General features: G+C 27.9%; 1 protein-coding gene across 1 annotated transcript in view; it reads right to left on the bottom strand.

The window, feature by feature from the left end:
• The window catches only part of LOC123297632 (ATP-binding cassette sub-family G member 4), a 30,369-nt gene extending 4,734 nt beyond the window's left edge, over positions 1-25,635 (bottom strand). The window contains exons 1-3 of the mRNA XM_044879376.1: positions 25,553-25,635; positions 5,519-5,639; positions 99-673 (exon numbers count right to left, since the gene is read on the bottom strand). Coding sequence (XP_044735311.1) covers positions 99-673; positions 5,519-5,639; positions 25,553-25,607 — 751 coding nt within the window. The 5' untranslated portion in view covers positions 25,608-25,635. The remainder of the gene's footprint in view (positions 1-98; positions 674-5,518; positions 5,640-25,552) is intronic.
• Positions 25,636-27,301: the final 1,666 nt, after the last annotated feature.

The following is a 27,301-nucleotide window of genomic DNA, read 5'->3' as shown; positions in this document are numbered from 1 at the left end:
AAACATTTTACTCCGGTACGCATACTTAGAACTAGGTTGGTCTGAACACGCTCATTATTGTAATAATGTAGACGTAGATTAAACCATAAAATACTTACTAAAATCAGCTGGATTATAATGTTTGGGACATTCTAATCCAGACGATGATAAGAACGACACCAATGCATTTGTAGCCCCCTGGTACACACACTGACCACGTGACAACACATACACATGATCAAACATTTCAAATAATGTTGCCGACGGCTGATGAATTGTACAAACAATTGTCCGTCCTTGTCTAGATAACTTATGTAATAATTTAATACAATATTTTGTGGAGACATCATCCAAACCGGATGTCGGCTCATCCAAAAAGAATATCGGTGGATTATTGACTAATTCTAATGCAATTGATAAACGTTTCTTTTGTCCACCCGATAAACATTCGGTTGACGTTAATTTATGATCATATAAACCTAAATCCGTTAATATTGTATCAACAATTGTTTGTTTTTTCTCTGCACTAATGTCCGTTGATAGTTTTAAATTTGATGCAAATGTCATGACTTCGTCAACGGATAAGAACGGTTGTAGCAAATCTTCTTGTGTTATGTAACATGATGATTTATGGAATGTATTTTCGTCACGTAATTGATCGTTTATTTTAAATATCCCTTTTACTCCCACAGATCTGTAAAATAAATTAAAATCATTTTAACCATTAAACAAGTGAAAATAATAACTAACTTAGAATTAAATATTTAAAACACCCTGTATGCTCGTGTGATATCGAAATCAGGTCTCTAATCTATTAGTTTTCTATGTATTCGAGAATATTCTGTCATTTGATGAGAGATTGTTTGTACTAAACCGATTTTGATTTTTTTCTTCTTATCTTAGCTTCGTTTGAAGAAAATCGGTTCAGTTAACGAAAGAACTACAAGAAAAAAACCGCAATTGTTAGGGGGTTTATCAAATTTTGTAATTTTCACTTGTTGTATTTACAGGGTATCGAAAATAGTGATTTGCAAAAGAATGATGGATTTTTTGGTGTTTTTCGATCTAACGTTAACATGATAAGGCTTCGTTAAAATCTTTTTTAATAGAATTTCTTGATAAATAATAGGAAAACTAAAGTTTTTATAATAAGTAAAGTTCTGGGAAATAAAATTTACTACAATTTATGATCAGATCATTTTACAAAATATTGTTTCTACTATCAAAATTTCTAAGCGTTACTTAAAACCAAATTGAATATACTTTGTTACTTATACCTACGTAAGGTATAAATAGAAATTTTTCTTATCGGCTTCTGTTAATTAGTTTGACTATTATTAAATAGAGGTCATTCAGTGCATAAATTCTGAAATTGATCTATGGATCCATTATGTAATGTGTATTGCCGGAACACAAAATTTAATGAAATTTAAATTTTTACATTGGAGATTTATTTTTGCATTGCCAGTAATTTTTTTTATACATTCTATTTTGTATATTTTTGAAATGTTTTGGAGCCTTCGAAATTCAAAATATTTTCTTGTTTAGTTAAACTGAAATATTATCGATTTTTAACAATTTTCCAATTCGATACTTTACTCTTTTAATTCATTGTTGCTGTCAAAAATAGGCCGAACTTTTAACCAAAATTTTGAGCTAATTAAGTTATTTATACTTTATTGATATTAACGAAACTGAATTTTATTGATACTAACGAAAATTATTTAGGTGAACACTTTTGAAGCAAGTCAAAGATAGCGAATAGTCTGATAGATAAAGATTACTTAATCCACAGTTAAATTGAGACCTTGAGAGCCAGAGTGGCCTAAGTACAGAAACAAAAGTTTACAGTATTGAGAAAAAGGAATGAGCTCACGCTGTCAAACTTTTTAAATTTTCGGTAGGCAAGAATAGATTAATGCTGTTATCTATTTAAAAAAATTAAAGAATAAATTTTATGCCACTATTGCGCTATTACTTTTACTGTTTAGAGAGCAGATTCCAATACAAAGCACAATATTGAAAAAAATGCAGTTAGGCCACTCTGGCTCTCATGGCCTCAATTGATGTTGATGAAACGACCAGGCCTATAAAATTTAAATAACAAGAAACAACACTAATCAAATTAATTTTATTCAAAAATAAACAATAATTTTGATATTACAAAATTTACAGTAAAAAGATAAGCAATTACTAATTACTAATGTGACAAATGAAAGTAATTGAAGTGGATAATTACATTTAGTAATTACAAAACTACGACATTATTATAATCATAAGAGTTAGAGCTAGATTGATTAATTAGAAAATTTAATTTTTAATTGACTTCAAAAAAACTACATTTTTTCTTCTGGAAGAAGGGCTTTTAAAGAATTTTTAGTTTAAAAAATATTCTAGCAGAGTTTTAAAGATATTGTAGCCTAGGTAATATTGTTCACGAATATCTCGAAAACCTCAGGAAAATTAATAGACCTTTTCATCATGTCACATGCGCAAGTGCAGAGTTTATTTTTTCGTACTGACAGCAATAAGTAGGACTAAGATAGAAGATATTTGTTATTCATTTTATCACATTGGTTATAAATCATTTAGTACGAAACAAATGTGAGTCGTGATTTTAAAATGAAAAGCCCTATTTATATTCATAATGGTTTTGATAGGGATTTAATCTAAATTAACTAAAATTTGTTACTAGACAGAACAATATCTTAGAGCGGAGATAGATTTCAGTAATTTTGAGACCATTTCTGGAAGAAAAACGACATTTCCGACGTTTCTAAGGATTTATTCACCTTTACAACCTCTTTAAATTGAAGTAGAGAATCCGATATTACTTTTCCTTCTTTTTATGTCGAAATATCAGCATTCAATATCAGTAGTTTTTTCGCAGACATGCGCTTACTCGGTGTAAACACTACGGTATTGGTCCGCAGTCGTTCGTGCCATTTTGTTAGTAATGAACGAGGCTTTGTTGAAGCAACAGGTTAGATACTGTGTTATAATTTTTCGTCTTAAAAAGTTATAGGTGCCTTATAAGTTGAATTTTTAGTATAAGTTTAGCTGAGTTTTGGTGCTGATAAGATATTTTTGATGTCGGTTGTATTTTTTTAGGTATAAATAATAATAGTTATAAACATATAATAAAGAATGGAAGGTACTAGGTAGTAGATTTATTGTGATTGTGTTGCAAGATTGATTTCATATTAAATTTTATTAATTTTATTAAAATTGTTAAAACATGACATATTTTTAATGAATATAAAAAAAAAAATTAAATATTATTTGATTTCTTCATACATATAACATGCACAAACATACACACACTTTGGTAATAAATTATTTTTCAATTAATGTTCTAAAAATTTTATTTTGCGAAATCTTTACAAAACTAGCTAAACATTACCTTGATTGTAAATCTTTGTATCTAAAGAAAGTTATTCTAGAATATTCTTTTCAGTTAAAATTCACGCCAACTGCAAAATTCTATAATTTTATCCGTTTTTCTTGCACTTTCCTCTTGGGGAATATGTTTCACCATAAGGATATAAATTAAATGAAAATTTTCCATTCTTTTACTTTTTCTTCCGCAGATTGAACTTTAAAGATTTAATAATATTCAACAGGCTTTCAAAAGAAATTAATAGGCAATGTTTTTTAGGCAAATAGATAACATTTGTGTATTGAGTGTTGCCTAACCAATATAGTATATTATAAAAGAAATATATTATATAACATAGATATTTATTATTAAACATGGATTGCTATATATATAATACTCCTGTTGGTTTAGAGACCAATTATAAAGCAACCTGCTTCTATTTAACCACAAGTTTCCCGATTTCGTACAAAAATTAAAAAATTTATTCCTTTCTATCTTGGATTTTATCTCCGTTATTCTCTTAAAACGAAGTTCCCAATTCTTCAAAGAAAATTTACTTCTGAACACTGCGTATAAAGTAATTTGAAGCTAGAGTAAACGTGAATTTTCCATAGGTATGCTCGTGTCATACGTTAAAAACTTTAAAAAACTACGATTTAAAAGTAAAATGTAAACAACCTATAAAAAACCCAACCCAACCCAACTGATTTCGATAGTTAATATCTCCAAAACCGTACAGAGGATCAATATGAATTTTTCACAAAAGATATATAAAAGGATGATTAATTGATTAAAAAAACTTAAAATTGGTATCAAAATACCTTAAAATAAATTTTTTCATCGATATATACAGCACCGTTACGCAAATAAAAAAGTCTATTTCTATTATTATTTATAATTTAAGTCAGCAATTTAATAATAATGCATAAACATCCATGATTATTAACATATGAATAATTTAGGCTGTGTGAATGCAATGAACTCAATGTGCTTTTAACATGCAACAACTAACGGAATTCAAAATAATCATAAATAATCCAGTCTTTTAAGGATTTATCTTCGGAAAAATTCTAATGCAGAAATTTTTCTTCGAAGATAAATATAAAGATAATGATTTTATGAATGAATAAGCATGACAAAATGCTTGATTTAAAGGCTCAAATTTTTAGATAGACTTTTACTTAAAGAATATGTGGTTATAATTTCAGCTTAGGTATTCATGCAAATTTTTGAGAAAAAAATCATTGAAAAACGATTTAAAATATATTAGCTCTTATAAAGAAAGTTTTTCAAAATTTTCACTTCGAACGAATGAAAACCAAAAAAAATACAACTTTTTAATAGAAAATAAGCATATTAGCAACGAAATAGAAAAAAAACCAAGTGTTTCCATCCATATACGGAATGCACGAGCAGGCTAGATTTAAGGTTGAAATTATTTTTATGTTATTTTCAACTTTGTTAATGAATTTTAAATAAGAATAAAATTTTTTCGATATTTGCACTGGTTTTCGAAATATCATAAACTGAATAGTTAAAGAAAATTTTCAATTTGTAAGACTCTTTGAAAGATATTTTTGACAGCTAAAATGTCTGGATTATAACACAGTCAATTCAATCAGTCAGTTGTTCTGTTGTTCTGTTGTTAAATGTCTGTCATATGACTTAAACGGATTTAAAAAATGAATAAGTTCATTTCCGTTAAATAATAATTATCGAATGAATCAACATATTTTTTTAATTCTTTTCATTTTTGTTATCATATATCCAAGTTTATAGTCCAAAATTTGTACCTAACGATTAAAAATGACATACAAATACGTAGTTTTTATCTAGCATAATTTACCAAAAGTAAGGGAAAGTTCTAATGTTTCTAAGTCTAAAAGTGATTTTCTCTAAATCAATAGGCATCAATATTTCAAAAATTATGGTTTATATCGAACAATTTTATTCTTAAGTTCTCCACCCTTCACCACCTTCAAAATTTGAAACGTAAGTCTCAAATATTTGCATACACCCATTTTTTTGGGAACGTCCATATTCGTAAATACCCCACTCTCCTCTATCTACTGATGTTCATAATTTAAACTCACTATATACAGGCTATTTCAATTTTTAACTCTGTTAGTTGTAATATTTTTTTCTTTATAAAATACAAACCTATATCCGGAAACAGCATTTAAAAGACTACTTTTTCCAGCACCAGATGGACCCATAATTGCTGATAGATGACCAGATTGGAATCGTCCATTTACTGATTTTAAGATTGTTTGTGTCCCGGCTGTAACAAAAAAAAATAAATTCATTTAGAATAATTGACGTGATTAATTTGACATTGATCAAAATCGATTATAAATAGCGGTTAAATAGCAATTTTTGGAAACAAACTGGTCTGTCAAGATATTTTATATATTTAAAAATTTGCAAATGTTTGTTTGAATGACGACAGTAGCTAATAAATTTTTTTTGAATTTAAATTATTTGAAGTCCGGTTTAATCACCATGCTAACATTTTTTAGTGTTACGTAGGTATTATTACGTTATTGGGTAGAGTGTCCCCTGTAATGACTCTGATTCTGTAAAGGTTGTTGTGTTGTCCTGAACACAGACCCGTTCTAACCAGACTAGATCCGACAAAATTCATCATTGAGCATGAACAATTTTTACAGGATCCCGTTTAAAAAATGCTTCTGAACGTAAAAGTGTAGGTTGCCGGTGGGTAACCCGGTAGGATATTGTTGAAACAAATTTTTTTAAAAATATATATAATATTGACCGAATCGTTTCGGAAAATTTTTTATCATATAACTGGGATCAAAATTAATAAAAAAAAAAAGGTTCTAAGACTTTTTTTACAAACCTTCTTTAATTTAGAGAATTTATGGTGTTTTGAAGTTAAGTGGGCCTTATATGATTCCAGTACCTTAAATCTTATTAGTTGTTTTTACATTACATATTTGTATATAATTTAACTTTAGATTGGATGATAACAATTAATTAACATCCATATTGAATATTGAGTATATGTATAGATACAATGTCTTAGTATTGTACACTGTTGTTACAAATAGTGCACGAATATAAGAGCATATTTTTATGTACTCGACTATAACGATTGTCTACCTTAAATCTATAAAGTTTCATATTTTTATCACATAATTCAATTTTTTCCAGTGAAAAAAAGATTCTGACTAAAAATCATTATGAAGTAAAGTTTCAAGTTCCAAGAATAATAAACTGACGTCTATGTGACGATATTACTTAATATGTTGAAATGAAACTAATTTCTGTAATTCTTTGCCCCTGAGCTGATTTAGATGCTTAACATCTGAAATAATTATAAATTAATTTATATAATTTATGTATAATAAAAAATGTCAAAATTGATTAAGTCATCTTTATACAGATAGCTACGACAGACTTGCCAACTAATTACAGTTATTTAAGTATAAAATGCATAAATAATTAGAAAATGATTTGCATCTTATTTAAAAATTCAACTATCTTTAAAATATAATAAATTCTGTTGCCCTATTTTAATCAAAATACAGTCTGTTTGTTATCATCATATCTAATGTCTTTTATCAGGGAACATGAATGGGAACAAAAATTTACTGTTGTTGATGGTAACAAATAAAATAGGATATTCCACTATTTTTGAAAAAGTACTTCAAAATGTTGATTTTGCTAATAAAAAGCCACCAAAAATTTATTTCGGAAAAATAAACACGCTTTCTTGCCAAAAACTTAAAATTAAATTTTAAACCTTTTTTAAACTGTCAAAAACACGGGTATTCAATTTGATGACGTAATATGGGTATCACTATACGAAATAACACAAATAAGTTTGACAGATATATTCATAGACATTTGATTATAATAAATATAAATACTTATTATCTATGGATATATTATACCCAGCTGTCTACACTGAACTAACTGATGGTCTATGACTCATACCGATATGACATCACAGCAGGGCTTACCCGCGTTTTAGGTCACGTGATATACAATTTAAAAATTACGATTTTTAATTTTAATATATTAAAAGAAAAATGTGCTTTTATGACTCGAAATCAGAATATTTAAGTCTATTTTTACATTAATTTTAACTTTTTACAAATTTCATGATTTATTTTTGACTAACGATAATACCCTATTTTGAGTTAAATGTAGTGTCAGCCACATATGAAATCATCCATCTAACCACATTCCACTTGTTATCATCTAATCTAAAGTTAAATTCGGATATTATCTATTGTTACGTTTATGATTAAAATTGATCATGACAGGAAAGAAAAGTTAATTGGTTTTTTGTTTGTTTAAATTAATTATTAAATGACACATAGTAAGGTTATTAAGATCATAAAATTAAACAGACTTAAAACAACGCAATTAGAATAAAATCTCCTACAGTGAAACCGTATCTAATTACATTCAATTATTGACATTTGCCATTGACAGTTACAATGTGTTTTATTTGAAAATTTATCCTTGAAATTAATATTTAAAAAAAAAATCTAATAAGACGAATTTGTTTTTAATTACAAAAAACAATTATTTATTTAATATTATTTATAATTATACAAAATGTCTCAGAATAATTTTTCTTCTAATATGATACTTAATACAGATGATCTTTTAATTTCATTGGGGAATTTGAAACTATTGAATGAAAATTTTCCCAACTTTTTTGTGGAAATCTAATGATTAAAATTGCAAATGACCATGTATAAACCTTATGGAATTTGGCTATCAGCTGAATTACCTGATATTTTTGTTGTAGCAATTGAAAACGGCTTCACTTCCTGTTTTAACTAGTACGAATTATTATCGCCAGTTAGCGTGATTTATCTGATTTGAATTTGAATGTTTTGATTGGTCTTCAAAATGGTATTTGAATATTTTGATTGGTAAATACAAAATAGTAATAGTACAAAATATTATTCCCAGTTGGCGGGTTGCTAAAAGCCAATAAAATTTGTCCGTTGTTCTTTCGAGTAATCCAGGATAATCGATTATAAACAAGAGTATATTTTTTGTAGTACACAGGTTACTGAATCAAATTGAACACATTCAATTCTTTACCTGCTTGGGCGTAGAAATACGCGTGGGGGTTTGAAATCTAAAATTTCTACGTTCTGCTCCAATAAGTTGTTGATAAACTGAAGGTTTATGTAGATTTTTTTGTCCTATAAACCAATGCCAACATACCTAATTTTAGCAAAATAGCTTTTCGTGTTTGAAGTTACAAAAAACGCTTTCAAAATTTTAATTTAACGATAAATAAACGATAAATTTTTTTAATAACGATAGCTCGAACCGGAGAACTTCCGCAAACAATCAAGGTGATTTTACAGGTTCTAAGAAATAAAGAACTTGAAACTAAAGAACTAAAAAAGGTCTTGATTGATATAATTTCTAAATCCGCTTCTGGATAGAGTGTTGTACAGACCATTTAGAGACACTCTGTCTGTGTAATTATTTCTCCTTCAAATAAATGTGCAATTTTATCCTTGATACTTTTATACATAAATAAATAATCGTAGAAAGAACAGAACCTCAACATTGTTTTTATGTTTAAATGTTTTTATCGTAATGAATGCGTGCTTAGTATTGATACAAAGATATAAAAATATGAAGCGTTGTTTATTAAATGATTTTTTTAGCACGTAGTCAGTATTTTTATGTAAAAGACCTCACACGTTTTACAAATAACTACTTTATTTTATTTTATTTTATAGATAAAAAAGACATTCTGCGAATTATCAATCATGTCTTTACAATGATTCATTCTCTCAACGAGAATTGTTCAAAATTAATTTAAACAAGTGAAAACAAACAATGGACTGAGTTAATTGTTGAAATACCATGTAAAGACAATGTTGATTACGCAATCGTTTGTTTTTTTACGTCATATAGGTAACAGTGATGTTTACGAAAAAATGTTTCAAACAAAAGTTGTTTAATTTTATGTAAGAATCATTTTTTAAATTTTTGTTCTATCTCTAACGGTTTACAAAATGGGTCCCACGGAAGCTAGACAAACTTGACCTATGTTCCTCATCAGTGTTGGATTTACCGGGAAGCAAAGGAAGCAATTGCTTGGGGGCCCGCTTGGACAAGGGCCCCAAAAAATGAAAAATTTTGAAAACACATTCGAAAATTTGAAAAAAAAAAATAAATAACACATGAAAAAAAAAAAATCCGTGTCAACAATATATATATTGTACCAAATCATTTTCAAGGATGAACTGTTTTCAGCGTTTCCAAATGTTGAATGCCTCATCAGACTATTCCTTACAATACCGATAGCTAATAGTACAAATTATTTACGCTCATCGATGTGTCAAGAAAAAGTTAGTGATTTAGGCTTACTGTTTATCGAAAAAGACAAGCTTGAAAAACTTGACTTTGATGATGTCATTCATCAATTTGCGACTGAGAAAAGTAGAAAAAAGTTGTAATTTAGATAGTAAATTATAAGTTAACTGTAAAATATATTGATTATGCAAAATTAACTAGTTATTCATTATTTTGAAATATCGGGGGGGGGGGGGGGAGTTTACAATGAGGGCCCCAAAAACCTGAGGTTGCTTGGGGCCCCGTCAGAGGTAAATCCGGCACTGTTCCTCATTTACGAATTCGACCTCACTTTTTATGTCCTGAGGACGCTATGTTTTTGAGTTATCTTGTTGACAGACAGTCGAAAATGGACTAATTTTTTTTGTTAATCTTTTTTCTCTATTCGATCCTCTTTGATTGAATTATAATTTAACCTGAATCAATCAAATCAATATGCAGTTATAATAAGAAATCATTAACATATTTGAAATGCATCACATTCACATTTGCATTGTTTTGCATATTTAAAAATAAATATCATATCTTAATAAAAACGTTTTAAGAATAATTTATTTTTTAATAAAAAATTAATCTTAGGTTCTTTCACCTAAATCATTTGTTTTGAAAAAATTTTTTTTTTTGCGTTTTTCTCGATTTTTTCAAAGGGGTACCCCTTAAAAAAATTGCAAAAAAAACAGGAAATTTTTTTTATCTCCAATTTCGATAAAACTCAGTATATAAGAAAATTTTGACCCAAAAAGTACAAAAATCGGGGGCATTTGATGACTGGTCGAATAATTTTTGAGATACGGACTAAAATCGATCCAAATATTGCGATATCTCGAAAACTCTGCATCCAATCATTAAATTAACCTGATTTTTATACTTTTTGGATCAAAATTACCCCATCCACCGAGTATCATAAAATTCCAAAACAAAATTTTTTTGGCGATTTTCTCGATTTTTTCAAAGGGGTACGTACCCCTTAAAAAAATTGCAAAAAACCGAGAAATTTTTTTGATCTCGAATTTCGATAAAACTCATCATATAAGATAATTTTGACTCAAAAATTACAAAAATCGGGTGCATTTGATGACTGGTCGAATAGTTTTTGAGATACGGACTAAAATCGATCCAAGTATTGCGATATCTCGAAAACTCTGCATCCAATCATTAAATTAACCTGATTTTTATACTTTTTGGGTCAAAATTACCTCATCCACCGAGTTTCATCATATTCCAAAACAAAATTTTTGTTTGCGTTTTTCTCAATTTTTTCAACATGTGTACAAAATTTCAGGCTTCTAGACTCAGCGGTTTCAGCTGTGCGTTGATCGATCAGTCAGCTTCCATTCTTATATATATCGATTATAGACATCACAAAAAATGACATATCGCATACACTTGTTTAATTTAAGTTTAAGTTTTCAAAGTTCGGATAGTCTTAATGGAAAACCGTATATTTGATGACGATCTTGGTACAAAAACAATTTCTATTATTCGCTGATGAATACAAAGCTACATAAAGTGCAAATATTAATAATTATAAGCAACCTTCACACAGAATGTAATTATTTAATTTAAATTATTAAATTAATTAATTTTAAGTTAATTATTCTCACATGATTTGGATAATATTTCACTTATTAAAACTTATATAATTTATCATTTCTTTATTATTCCAATTTTTATTAGATCATCAAAGTTCATGGATTCCATACTCGACACGTGCTAACGAGACTTAATCATGTACCTGATGATTTAAACGTGATCCGTAATTTTCAAAATCAATCAATCAATTATCAAAGTTAATTGAAAACATGCTTTGTTTTTTATGTTATTTAATTAATGTTTAACAAATTAAATTATTAATGAATTATATATATGGACGTTTTTGTAATTAATCGCAAATTAGTCAGATCCATTAGAAAAAATGATTTAGCGTTATTCAAATGTTAAGCAATCTGGAACACTGGCGTTGTGTGGCATTTTTTTCGAGATTAAAATTCATAATAGTAATAAGTTCTTTTCGAATGTATAAAGATTCCATGAAATAGTGTACCATGAATGAAAAAATTACTGTTTTTGATGGTAAAAATATTTTAGTATGGTGCCAACACTGTTGTACTTTTAGCTTTCTATAGGTCCAATCATTAAATTAACCTCATTTTTATACTTTTTGGGTCAAAATTACCCAATCTACCGAGTTTCATCAAGTTCCACAACAAAATTTTTTTTGCGTTTTTCTCGGTTTTTTCAAAGGGTGGTTTAAAAAAATTGCAAAAAATTGAGAAATTTATTGTATCTCCAATTTCGATAAAACTAAGTATATAAAGTAATTTTGACCCAAAAAGTATGGGTGCATTTGATGACTGGTCGAATAGTTTTTGTGATACGGACTAAAATCGATTAAAATATTGCGATATCTCAGAAACTCTGCATGGCAACTTATTTTTTTTCAATTTAATTTAATTTTATTCTATTTATGAATCAATTATTTGTTGTATTTTGCGTGTTATCTACTATTTTATTGAATGGTTTTCCGGACGTTTGCACTAATTAATAATAATTATAGTTACCTAACACAGGTCACGTGTTAACGATAATATTTATCTTAAAATAATTCCTTGAATATATTTAAGGTTAAGTCATATGAAATATTATTTAGTGATAATTACTTTACAGTAATTATAGAAAGATGTATATAATTATTATTAATTACATTGCAATAACTAATAATATTCATTATTTTTAAGATAATATATACCTACCAATGAATTTAAAACTTATTAAGGTCCGTCCGTGTGTTTGAAAATGATTAATTCAAATTTAATATAATATTTCGGCATATTATTAAATAAATTTAAATAATATGATTTATTTATTAGTGTTTCCGGTATTTTTGTTTTGTCTATATTTTGTTTTTGCATAATGTTATTTTGGCTGACAAAACCACACATAATTATTATTAAGGTAGTTTACTCGTTATAGTCAAGTTCGTAAAAACATGCTTTCTATTTGTGACAACAGTGTACAATACTAAGACATTGTATGTATACATATACTCAAAACACACACAACTGCAAATTTATAATTTGTGTTGTTTTTCTAATTCATTAAACTAGCATATTTAAGGCGTAGGTCTGAGAAACCGGCTCATGGAATTTGTAGGCCAGTAAGAACTTTCAGTTTTACTAATAATCATTAAACATTTCTGTAAAAATTAGCCGGTTGTTGACGAATTCGATAGCTAGCGAAAAACTGAAATTACAGCTGAAAAGAATGACCCAAAATAGTGGGTTTCAAAATAAATTCCAAAAAGATCAAATCAAATCAAATCTGATTGTGTTTCAAAATCGAATTTTTTAACTTTATGACGTCATCAAAAACCAAAAAATTTAATTTTGCACTATCACATCCAAATTTTATCCAATTTTGATAAACCTAGTATGTAATTATACTAAATTTGGGTCAGTCTTTTCATATTTGTGATCAAAATTAACCTAGCTCTAATAGCTAGGATGTGGAGGCCTGGTGGCTAATCTAGAATGTGAAGGCCTGGTGACGAAATTAAGCACATAAGTGATAGCTAGCGAAAAACTGACATCACAGCTGAGAAAAATGACCCTAAATTGGTGGGTTTAAAAAAAAAATTCCAATAAAATCGGATCAAATTTGCCTGTGTTATCAAAAAAATTTTTAACTTTATGACGTCATTAAAATTAAAAAAAATTTAATAGTTTTTGTTTTACGTATAAAACATACTGTTTGTTTTGCGTCTCAATTTATGTTGCGCCGGTGGCGAGTGCCTCCTTTGCCACGCCCTAGTTACGGAGCTGATTTTACGTTAATTAGTAAATTTTTAGTTTTTAAGGGAGTTTTTTTTCTGCAGCGACTCGATAACCTTAATCAAACTTTTCTTCCTGTTGCATGTATCAAGTAGATAGCATGTAAGTCAGTTGAACTAATGTCGATTGACTTAATTCCGTACAATAAGTTGTAGGCTGTCAATATTAATAGATAGATACTTAATATTAATAATAATCATAATGAGTTAGATTTTAACTATGTTGACCTTAATCTTGACTTAAGTAGTAAATAAAATATATAAAGTAAAGTAATTATCTCACATAGGTAAGTAGTTTTTTTAGTCAAGGATTTATCTTTTTAAAACGTGTGTGTATTTAAATTCTATTTCAGTATGTTCTATTCAAACATCTGATTTTACACGCAGGAAAAAATTTAATTAATTAATAGACATTTGATTTAATTAATTATGAAAATTATAAAAAAAAACTTTTAGTAATCATTGTAGTTACAAGGACCTTTGTTACCCGACTGTGTCAAAAAGGAGAGTTATATTTTTCAAGTGTATGTATGTATATTTTTATATGGATTTTACCTTCAGAGGTTTCGTTAGATTCGTGTTAATTGTGAGAGTAACTGTTTGAGCCATTTAAAAGAGCGTCATTGAACGCTCACTAAATTCTATTTAAGTTAAATGATTTACAGTTGGTAACACAGACAATTCAAATTTTGTTTAATCTTCACAACGGTAAAAAAGTATGGGCTACGAGTTGGTCATTGATTCCTGTTATTCATTCATTGCGTAACAGCACAGCCGAGAATTTAATTGTTTCTTTTACTTTTCGTTTTTCTCTGGTTTGAGACACATGGTCTCGATACTTTTTTCGAAGTGTAAATTCAAAATGAATCTGAAAGTTTAATTTTCTAATCGAATGTAATTTCAATTTATTTAATAGTTATTCTTTCGTCTTGAAACGCGCGATTTCAACGACATTTTTCTAAATTAAAGTTTTTCAAAGAGTGTTCAAAGGTTTGAGTTGACTTATTGTATCAAAATTTTTAAAATTAAAATGGTTTATTTTTGGCGTCATATTATATGGCTTCAACAAATTTTTTCCTTGAAAATCTATCAAGTGGGATTTCATTGAATAGGTATTAAGTAAACAAATCGATTGACGTAAGAATCATTAATATCCGTGCACGCGCTTGAATCCCGGCTTTAAATCGGCTTAAATCTCCCTAATAATCATTATGTCGTAAATGCAAGCCGTAATTTATCGCTACCTAAGTTTAACAAAGAAATGAACATTCGAACATGTTAAGCCCGTTTTCGTTTGGGGGCAATTTAGTATTATACAAACTCGATTATATTTTGATTGTGCAAAAAGTGATTTGATAAAAAATAAAAATTTAATTTTAAAATACAAATATTAAAAAATTGAGTTATATAAAAAGTAAAAGTTATGTACCAATAACAGTACCCATTGTATGTATGGGTTGTTAAACTTGACTTTCTTTCAGTCACTCCAAAACATACATCATATTAAGTACTTTTTGAAACGTGTAAGTCAAGTTAAAAATCAGCGGCGTATCTATTGAGGTTTATTGGGGCCCGCCGCTAAAACTATAGAAAAACTTAATCAATGACAATTTTTTTGACATGGAACTTTTACACAGTGAAAATTGATTATAACAACACATCGGCTATAAAGACCAATATTCATTGGAATTATAAATAAATCGGCTATAACGACCAACGCATATAAAACACATTTTTTTTTTAAACAAAACCCTGATGCCTTCCCTTTGCGTAGAATAATATAACATGCACGTTGTGTCGTCTCAATTTCGCATCTTACTCGCACTCATCACTAACGGTTTGTCCAAATTCGCGCTCTCACGGTCAAAACAATGATATTTACGAACAAATGTTTCAAATTAAAGTTGTTAATTTTTTTAATAAGAACATTTTTTACATTCAAATTTTTGTTCCATCTATAATGGTCTATAAGATGGGTTCTACGGATTTAAGACCTTGGAAGACCTTGTTGCTCATTTACCTCAATCTCACTTTTTACATCCTGGGCACGCTATAAAAATTTCAGCTTGATGTCTCCTTTCGTTATCGTGCTTACCGACGGACTTTTTAGTTCGTTTTATCAATATTTTTTAGCATTACAAACTTGGTATTAAACTTAGTATACCTTGATATATTTCATGGTATAAAAATACTTGGAGGTCTAACATTTATGCCTTATTAGCCCTCATGTAGATCCACTATTGAATAAAATCTACAGCTTCTTGTTGATGTTGAAATACAAAAACATTCATTTTAAAAGTATGTTATTTATTCATACTTTTTGTTAATTAAAAAAAAAATAGCACACTTGAATTAAGTTCAACGTTCAGCCATATAATTATTAGTAATGACAGTTTTCACATACACGCCTTTCAAAAATATCTTATATAATAAATCTTATATTTATTTTTTGGAACAGAAGTTTATACTATTATGTTTTTTCAAGTTTTTGATGACCCGTAATTTCGTCCGCTTTGGAATTGAAATCGACACAATTTTTAAGATTAAATGTTAATAAATAGTCCACATAATTTTTTTTTATTTGACCTCCAATGATTAAGTTCATATAAATTTGGTAAACAGATTTATTCTAATTCTTTTTATAATCAATTGCAACATTTATTTTGACCTACGATAAAAAAATTAAATACATTTTTATTTAAGATATGCTCACGTGTTGATCTCAGAAATGAAAATTTTATCTAAAATAAAATATGTTAAAACAAAAAAAAAAAACATTCAAAATATTTTTAGGTGAAGTGTATTGAACTCACATAATAAAAAAAATGTTATTAAACTATTTACAGAAAATGCACATGTTGTCTAAATAAAAATTTGATAGTCCCCACAACTGAATTTGCATGATAAGATTATTTATAAAATACAAACAAAAATAGATTTACAGTTAAAATTGGTTTTTTTGGTGATACCTATTTGATATGTGGCCGACCGCGACGGCTAATGACAGGTAGATCGATTAACATTTAATTAGATAACTTGAGTGTTGCATAAATTAGTTTTTAAGGATGTATGATCAAGTATAATTTCAGGTTAACAATTAAAAAATATATAAATTTTACAATTTTGATAATGAATTATGTTATAACTTGACGATATATAACGAAAAGTAAGAATACAATTTTTCGATAGTTGGTATAATGTTCGAAAATATTGAAAATTGATAATTTTCTTTAATTATTCAGCTTACGATATTTCGAAAACCAATCCAGGTATCGAAAAATTTTATCCATGCATGAAGTTATAATAAAATTTATCATCAAAGTTAAAAATAATATAAAAATTGTTTCAACCTTAAATCCAGCCTGCTCGTACTTACGACTTTTTCTAAGTCATTGCTAATATGTTTCAAACCGCCCCAAAAATGTTCTTCGGATCGTTCTGATCAACAAGCTCTAACAGCCACAAAATTTTTTAACTGGTAATTTTCTGGCTACGGGCGATCAAAGCTAAATTGTCCAGATATTTTTTTTTGTTTTTAGGAGGTTCTAGTAAGAGGAAATAAATAAGTACTATTTTTTCTTTGTACGGATAATTAAATCTATTGATTACAATATCGATTATAAAATATTTGATGTAAGTGATTTTAAAATGAACATGAAATACTGGTGTAATAAGAATGTGATGTTTATGATTAAATTAATAAATCAATATTATTAATATTAATTAATAAATAATATACTTTATTTACAAAATTACCCTACAGCAATTACACCTTTAACAAGTTCACCCTCAATTGTGATGCTGATGTGATGCAATACAAATCAATAATCAATATTGTAATATATATATAATTGATTGATAATAATTATCAATAAATTATGGATTTCTTTGCTATTCTATTATGAATACTTTTTTAGCATTCTGTGTTTGAACAAAGTATTTCTAACGACACTAGATTAATATTATCTGTTCTAAATGGTCAACATTTCTAAACGACCATGAACATTCATGCCGAACTTTTTCAATTTGCGGACAACTCTGTACATTCGATGTCAAAAGTGAATAGCTAAATGTTAATATTTTCGAAATCAGAGATTTTTATAAAAGATAACTTTCTTCGTAAACCGAAAGATAATTTAATTACGAAAATAATGGTAAAGGCTTGCCTGCAAAAAAACCGTTCATGAAAAACATTTATTAAAATTAATTTAATTAAAAATAGCCATGAGCACTTTTCGATTCGATAGAAAACCTATGATAGACGTGTTTATAAATCAATAAAATTTCATAAAAAATATGTCTCATTTGGTGATCAGATGAGTGAAGATCGACCTTATACACATGTGTCTTTTAGGCACATAACTTATATTATGTTTTATGAATCTCTTATTCTGTTGTATTATCTCACGCTTTATTTATTTTATTAATTCTAATGATTAAAAAAATCAATCGATTTAATGCTCCATGTTTCCTTATAATTTGTTTTGTTTCATTCAAAGAAAAGCAATTTGAATTCTTAATTAACAGTCCAATTAAATTGTTTTTCCAAGTTTCAATTTTTCAATTCAAAACAAGATCCAGTTTTGAAATAAATTGCGTTGTGTTTATGGAAAACTAATTATCGAATCATTAATAAAACATTTTTCGTCTTGCAAAGAATTCAATTACTTCATTTTTTTAGAATTTAACTGTAGGCCAGAAATGTTTTCAAATAAATTTACATTGAATTTCAATTTGTCAACGTGATTGAACTGCTTCAAAGAATATATTAAAAGCCTTGTTTTTATAGCCCGTAGCATCATTCCTGAAAAATGAACGTGGTCTCCCAAAGAATCTATTTTTCGGCAAGTGCAGCCGCTCGTCGTACAATACTGCGCCATAATAATAAAATAAAATTCATCATCAATGTTGAAAATAAGATAAAAATAATTTCAACCTTAAATCTAGTCTGGTTGTAGGTACATCCCTTATATGGATGGAGATACTTGGTTTTTTCTATTCTATGTCATTGCGCTATGTTTACTTTCTATTAAAAAGTTATTTTATATATTTTTTTCATTCGTTCCAAGTGAAAATTATTAAAAATTTTTTAAATATGTCGTTTTTTTGAGATTTTTTCATAAGAGGAATGTATTTTATATCGATATTTAATGATTTTTTTCTTAAAAATTTGCATGGATACCTAAGCTGAAATTTTATCCACATATTCTTTTTAAATCAAACATTGTTGCCATGCCCATACATCCTTAATCGAGAAATTATCAAAAATATAAACGATAATTAACTAAGTTCTATCTCGTTAATGGGATCGAAAAATTTCTAGGGATTTTTGATACACCCCGTATAAATATTTACGTTTTTTTTTGAAATTTCAAATTGAATCGAATCTTTTTGCCGAGTTATCGTACGACAAAACTATTGCCTCGAGGTGTATACAAACTAGATAGAAATAATGATTAGAAATTTATAAATTGACAGACAATTGTAAAATAGAAATCATTTTTAAATGGTACACAAAATTGCAATAAAAGTAAAAAATTTGCAAATGAAAGTAAAAACCAAGCAAATAAAAGATTATTTAATAAAAAAAACCCAACAAAATAATTACATATTTTGATATTAGAAGTCAAATGAAGTTTTTACTTCTTACGTGGACGCCCTTCACCATCAATTATTTTCAATTTTATAACATCAAAAGAACAGCTGATCGTACCAGAGTTCTTATGTACTGGACTTGACCAGACTAGATGGTACGCGGTAAAAAAATTTAATAAGTCTAGAACAAGTTGTAGTAATTGACAGTTATTTCAGAATATCTAAAAATTTAAGAAACATTTCAGAAGATCGATACACTAGGATAGGTTAGGTTATATTGCCTGCCCACGAAGGACACATTTAGTCTGTGTGTCTGTCTGTGGCATCGTAGCGTCTAAACGGATGAACCGATTTGGATTTTTTTTGTTTCGTTTGAAGAGTAATTTAACGGGTAGTGTTTCAAGTGTTAGTTTAGGGTTCCGTACCCTGAAAAACTAAAAAATAAAGTGTAATTTATTTTCTTATCTGCCTGTGTACTCTTTTTTCGGCCAGATGACCTTGTGCATGATGAGCGAGCTCCATTACCACTACACCATTACCACATGACTTATGAGATATTAATATTTCAAGATAATATTATTAAAATCTTTCAAATACCACACCCGATCCTAGACTTAGTATTCATTTTATATAGTAGTTACTTTCCCATTTATGGTTTTATATAATTTTTTCTTTTTTTTATAAAAACATAAATAACGCGTTCAAAGACATTTAATTAAAAAGAGAGAGCAGTATTTTTTTTACTTCAATGTCATTCTCAAATGAAGTTCATTTCTAAATATAATGATATGTGTATATTAACTTCCTAATAGGAAGTAATGTCTTTCATCCCGTAAAATAAAATCGAATATATTGTGATATATCTCCATATTTTTATATGTCCAAGAATGTCTCCACATTCTTGAACTTATTTGAGCTAGGTTAATTTTGATCACAAGTTTGAAAAGTATGACCCAAATTTAGTAGGATTACATACTTGGTTTAACAAAATTGGATAAAATTTAGATGTGATAGAGCAAAATTAAATTTTTTGGATTCCGATGACGTCATAAAGTTAAAAAATTCGATTTTTTTGATAACACAGGCAAATTTGATCCGATCTGATTGGAATTTTTTTTTAAACCCTCTAATTTTGGGTCATTCGATTTTCAGCTGTGATGTCAGTTTTTCGGTAGCTACCACTTTTGAGCTTAATTCCGAGACAAGGACTCCACATTCTTGAAACCTATTAGAGCTAGGTTTATTTTAATCACACATTTGAAAAATATGACCTAAATGTTAGTAGTATTACATACTTGGTTTAACAAAAGTGGATTAAATTTGGATGTGATAGAGCAAAATTAAATTTTTTGGATTCTTATGATATCATAAAGTTAAAAAATTTGATTTTTTTGATAACGCAATTACTTTATTTACAATCAACAAAATTTTGATCAGTTTCTTATGCAAAATACTGCAGTATCATTTAGGAGAGTAAATAAGTTCCTTAAAAATATGTTTTGCTTGAAAACGTAGAGAGAAATCTATACTTTAATTTGATGGTCTATCATTTGGATAAATTTAAAAAATTTATCAATTCAATGTACAGACACTTTAAGGTAAAGGAACGATTATGGCTACCTTTCCCAATTTTGCCTTTTCTTATGTTAAATAGTATCAGTATACGAATTTTCGTTATAGGCGATCTAGATATATATAAGGCGCAACTTTAATACTTGCCACCGGGCGGCGCTATGTACCCTTGTTACAGCCCTGTCTAATAACATCGAATATATCTTCTAAATATTCCTATACTTCAGATGCATGATGCATTGTCAGATTCCATGACGCCACACGTGGAAAAGTCGAGTAGTATTAAAATCTGTTTTTGAATGAAACACATCAGAAAATTCTCTATTTTTAGCCAGTTTTGATTTCAACTCTTACTTGAACGTAAACTCTTCAAATTTAGTATTTTTCCCTCTCAAGGAAACCAATATTTAAAGTATCTATTTAAAATATTTTCATCAATGATCTCAGATTTCCATATATAAATAATAAAGTGTTAAAAAAAACTTATAAAAACCGGTTCTTTAATAATAATATATTTTAAATATTTCTAAATTAATTTTAATAAATGTAGCGGTTTTTTTTTGTGTGTAATATTTTTATTTCTTATTTATTTACATGCCAATTTTTTTTCGGTACCGCATAAATTAATAACTTCCATGTAAAAATAAAAATGACTTGCCAAAATAATTTAAATACAATAGCATTTACCATGATTCATGAACCTTTTTATACCATGCATATATGTAATACGCATGGTATACTAGGTTTAGTCCCAAGTTTGTAACGCTGAAAAATATTGATGCTATGAACAAAATTTTGGTATACGTGTTCATAAAAACATCTAATTAGTCCATTTCCGGTTGTCTGCCTGTCCATCTGTCATCACGATTACTCAAAAACGAAAAGAGATATCATGCTGAAATTTTTAAAAGTAAGGTCGAGTTTGTATGAGCAATATGGGTCAATTGGATCTTGGTTCCGTAGGACCCATCTTGTAAACCGTTAGAGATAGAACAAAAGTTTAATGGTAAAATGTCCCTTATAAAAAAATAAACAACTTTTGTTTGAAACATTTTTTCGTAAACATCACTGTTTAACCGTGAGAGCGCAAATTGTATAGTATGTATTATATGTGACATGTATGTATGTGTAATGAGTAATCAACACTGTCTATACCTGGTATTTCAACAGTTAACTCAGTCAATTGTTTATTTTCACTTGTTTTTTTTTTTTAATTTCAGCCATGAGAAAATTCTCTTCCTGATTACGCATGGTTGTTTTCAAGGCTACTGAATTTTTGATAATTTCTTTTTTTTTATCGAAATTAGGAAGAGATAAAGTTTATTTAGCACTTGTTTGGAGAGAGTTGCGTTTAGTAATACACAATCCCGAAAATAATACGAAAATTGTAGACTTAATTTTTCATGTCTTTTAAGCAATTTAAATTATAATAAAAGTGCAGTTTTGAAATTAAAAACATGACGGCAGATATTATTTTAATCCGCCAGAACTTGTGCCAACCATTCGGTAATCTTTATTCGCGTGATGAGAAATTTACTCACGTGCTCTGCATTTTAACTTTGTAAATCATAATCTCTACATAATTTTATATAAATTAATTTTTTTAATTAAAAATAATTTGAATACATGATTATTCAGAGAGCACATCCCATTCATCACCATTCTATCTACCATTCATTTATTTTACCGTTCGGTAATCTTAAGTCACGTCATGGCAAATTTGCACACGTGTTCTGTTTGTGCGTGTAATATTTCGGACATATATTATTTAACTTTGTAAATCATAACCTCTACATAATTTTATATAAATTTATTTTTTAATACACGTGATTATTGAATAATGTCTGAGAGTGAAAATATTATAATAGAGAAATAATCTAAGAAATTAAATTAATTTTAACTAATTTCTTCATATTTCTATCATAATACGAGCTTTTTTAATTTAGTGAGTGCGTATTACTAAACTAACAAAAGTACCTACAACAGGTCCGAAAATTCCCGTTAAGTTAATATTTTTTTCCTTGCACCTTTACTCTCGAGATGGGAGAAATACCCAAAATTTTTAAATACCCAGGACTTTAGCACAAAGCAGAAAAACTTTACTCGTCTATGTTTTATTGCACATTTTCCAAACACTTGAATGATATGCAAAAAAATTTTCATATTTTGCAAATGCAAATTTTTTTTTTTAAATAATAGAAGTAACATGATGTTTTACGATAATCGTGTATTTTAAATTTAAATTCAAGATTATGATTTTGAGACAAAAACCTATGACGAAATTGTTAGGTTAATCTCTCTATATCTGGTCATAATTATATGATTTATGATTTGATCAACAATTTTTTGCTCTATTATAATTGCATTTTTTTGCATTGACTAGCAAAAAAAAAGAAGATATTTTAAAAAAGGTTAACAACATTTCAAGGATGACAGATGATAGTAAATTGACCCCAAATTATTTATTGTCAAAGTTTTGCTAGTTTTTTTTAAATGGTATCGCTAAAATCTTCAAGGATAAAGTCATAAAAAGTTGGTTTGCCATTTTACAAATAAGAAAAAAACTTTTTTGCGTTCTTTTTTAAGAGGCTCAGAAACTTAATGATTTGCCGAAGCTTTAAATTTAAAGATATTCATTTTTAATACCATCAAGGTATAATAAATTTAGTCCCAAAATTGCAACGCTTAAAAATATTGATGCCACGAATAAAATATTGGTATACATGTTCATAAAATCAACTAAAGAGTCCATTTCCGATTATCCATTCGTCTGTATTTCCTTCACGATAACTCAAAAACGCAAGGCGAAAATTAGGGAAAAAATTTGGTGTTCATTTTCTTCAAAATTATTGAAGATAGGAATTTGAAAATTTACAGGTAGCTTCAACTAATAGTTTTTTAAAAGATTCTCGAAAAACCACAAAAATTTTTGAAAATACTTTAGAAAATTTAAAACCAAATAAATTGCGCCATAAATTGTGTTGGTTTTTTAAACTTTTGTAATTAATAAAAAAAAATAAAGCGGGAACTGACATTCAGCTTTTTCTATACAGGATATTTCAGCAATTAACTCAGTCAACTGTTTGTTTTCTCTTGTTTTGTTATTTTTCCTGTTAAAATAACCAACCATCTTTCAATTTGAAGCTCATGAAAAAGAATCCAATTCTCTCGCACCAATATCGAGAACTTTTCTGGTATAAGACGTTTATTGCAAGAAATAAAGAACACATCGGTCAAGCGTGACTTATACTCGCACACGGTTCCATACCAAAGTTCCATACCAACGTACAAAATAAAACACTAGTTTTTTTTTGCATGGCATTCATTTTGGAATTCGCGCTATCTTAGTTTTTATTATTTTTTTTAAATTTTAACTGTCTAACTATTGAGATATAGCCCTCTAACAGACAGACGGACAACTTTGTCTTAAAAATATGGTTCCGTTGATGACCCTTCGGGTACGGAACCATAAAAGCGTCTCAACGGTGTTCTACTCATTAATTTTTTGGACAGGAACCTGCATACTATTAATTAAAAAGTATCAAAGACAAATATGTATTACTGTACCCAATTAAAAAAAACTATCTCTATTAGTTAATTCATAGATATTTCATCGACTTCGTACATAATAACATCCTTATATTTCAATATATTAATTAATAATTTAATTTTCTTTAAAGAAACTCTCAACGGAATTACGCAGTTTTAAATGAAAAATGAATCATTTTGTAACTACTACATAACAATAACAACATAAATTATTTATTTTGTAATTAAATAAAATTAATTACTATTATTTTGTTAATTAATTTACCATAATCATATAGGTACGATCATACGATCATAGTGGTTACAAGTATAATTAAATTATTTATAATTTTGTATTTGTTTTTTAAACAAAAATTTATAATTTTTTGTTTCATTTTTAAAGAATTGCTTTAATGTTTTTGAAAGTTATTATTAAAAATTACAAAATAGTTAAATTTTGATATCAACTTTCTAATAAAAACAAAAAACTGTTAACCATACATAACTGAATCGAATCTGAGAGAAGCCTTTGGGTAATTAATGTAAGGTGTGTTATATGCTATTTGAAATTCGATAATTAAAAAATTATTATTTGTAATCAAATGAATAAATTACTTCATATTTAAAGTAATTTTTGAGAAACAATGTTGGGTCTTTCAATTAGAATGATCAGGGCCAAAATTAAAATTGGGCAAGCGAAGTACCCGCACCGTTCAGCCTCGTTTTAAAAATTTTTATTTTGGCGTACAAAATTATTAGCTGTTGATACTGTAGATTAAATTTTTAATTCAGCACCTCTAACTTGTACTATCAGTTACTTCAAACTTCACTTCAATTGACATACGACAAAAATGTATCTAAATCTAAGCACATAAGTAAAAGTTGTTACCCACAAATGAATAATTTACTTGATATTAAAAGTAATTTTTGATAAGCTATCTAAAAATATTGAATCTTTTAATAGCAATGATCATAGGCTAAATTACAATAAGGCAAGCAGAGTACTCGCCTCGCATTTGCCTCTTTTATTTTGACGTACAAAATTATTTGCTATCGATGCTGCAGATTAAATTTAAATTCAGCACCCCTAGCGTTTACGATATCAGTTACTTCAAACTTCACTTCAATTGATATACGTCAAATATGTATCTAAATCTAAGCACATACCGAAAAGTACGATACCCAGATTTTTATTTTTCATCGATTACGCACCGACGGCCAGCGCTGTGATCGCCATTATGATCGCATAAATTTCAGTTCGTTTTGCCACTAAAAACCTATCTTTAATAATATAAATTTTGACTTACAGTTTCTGCCATGCTGACGTACAATATATGATAGATCGTAGAATTGAACATCCATTTTGAATTAAAATTTAAAATAAATAAATTATTTTAAATAAACAAATTAATAAAAATATTTTAATTTAATTGATTAATTTATTATTATTTTTTACTTTAATGTTTTTATATTATTAATATTAATATTTTTAACGAATCCATTCAACATTCCAACATTCAAATAGTAGTGATTCCCTGTAACAAAAATAAAACATATGTAAATAATTTTATGTTAAAAATCATTAGAAATAAAATTAAAAGTCAAGGTAAATTTCTAGCCATTTTTGAATATGAATAACATATAATTCCATTTTTAATAATCGGTTTTTATTAATCGACTCTTTCGTAATTTGTTTTTTTTGGGTGGTAAAAGTCTAGACTATATTCGTCACAGTAAAAATAGTATAATAATCTGATACTTTAAGAGTTGAGCTGACTAATTTAATGGTGCATTGTCATCCCATTTTTAAATCGTGATTAATTAATCGATTTTTACTTTTTTTTTTATTGCTAAAAAGTCTATTTTCAGAACATTTTATAATCTGATAAACTAGGAGCCAGATCTACCCAATTTTTATCGTATATTGAACTTTATAAAGGGTTTTCTATCTAAAATGATATATAGACCTTTAAACTTGTATGTATGAGATGTACGTAATACTGTGTCGAAAAAATAAGGTGACATTTGAATTTAAACTGCGCGCGTTTGTTGTACATTATAAATTCCTTCCGTCCGGCCAAAAAATCAACAAGGAATATTATTTGAACGTTATGTGCCATTTGCGTAACGCTATCCGCCTAAAAAGGCCAGAATTGTGGAAAGACAATTCATGGTTTTTACACCACGATAATGCACCATCCCATACTGCACTCATAATTCGTGATCATTTCATCAAAAACTCAACCCATATCGTTCCGCAAAAACTCAACCCATATCGTTTAGTGCATTAACAAAATTTGGCAGGTCCGACTCTTGGATAAAAAAACTTATGCAGAAAAAAATTATTTACCTGAACACAAACTTTAAAAAACAAGAAACAATTTATAATAAAAATATTTGATTAATGAACTAGTCTGGTGAGTGAATCTGATCCAATTCATAAATATTATTTAGTATTTCCCATTCTATCACGCATAAACTATGATTACATAGACAAGGTTCAAAAAGTTCATTTTGATCCGCACGTGAGGGAATATTTTAAAAATAATTAAATTATGTTATCACTTTAAATAATAATTAATTAATTAAACTTAAAAAAATATATTAAGTACTTTATTTATGATACGCATTACACAATCTGGTATATCTATTATGTATGTCACTGAATTCACTAAATTCGTTGCCATCAATAATAAATATATTGCCCAATCAATTTATAACAGATCATTGATCAATTTTGTGTACTTTCATGAATATTAGGTCGTTTCAAAAGTTTTGTCCAGTCCTATGAGTCTACTTTATCTCACACTGAGAAAAAACATATTTAGGTTAGGTTAAGTTAGGTTATATTGGCTGTCCATGAAAGACACAATTAGGTTTTAGAGCCCATTGTGATACCATATATGTGTTTTACCACCTTTTTACGCTGATAATTTCTTGATCATACGCACCCATACATTCTTAATTTCCAAAAAAATTGACCTCACAAGGCCCACGTACACTCACTGTCAGAAAAAGTGCCACAGTTAAAACATTCTAAGCGTACGCATCATATG

Source organism: Chrysoperla carnea, chromosome 4 (assembly GCF_905475395.1).
Source record: "Chrysoperla carnea chromosome 4, inChrCarn1.1, whole genome shotgun sequence".
Classification (NCBI taxonomy): domain Eukaryota; kingdom Metazoa; phylum Arthropoda; class Insecta; order Neuroptera; family Chrysopidae; genus Chrysoperla; species Chrysoperla carnea.
Note: the sequence above shows the minus strand (reverse complement) of the source record. Positions and strands in the feature narration are given on the sequence as shown.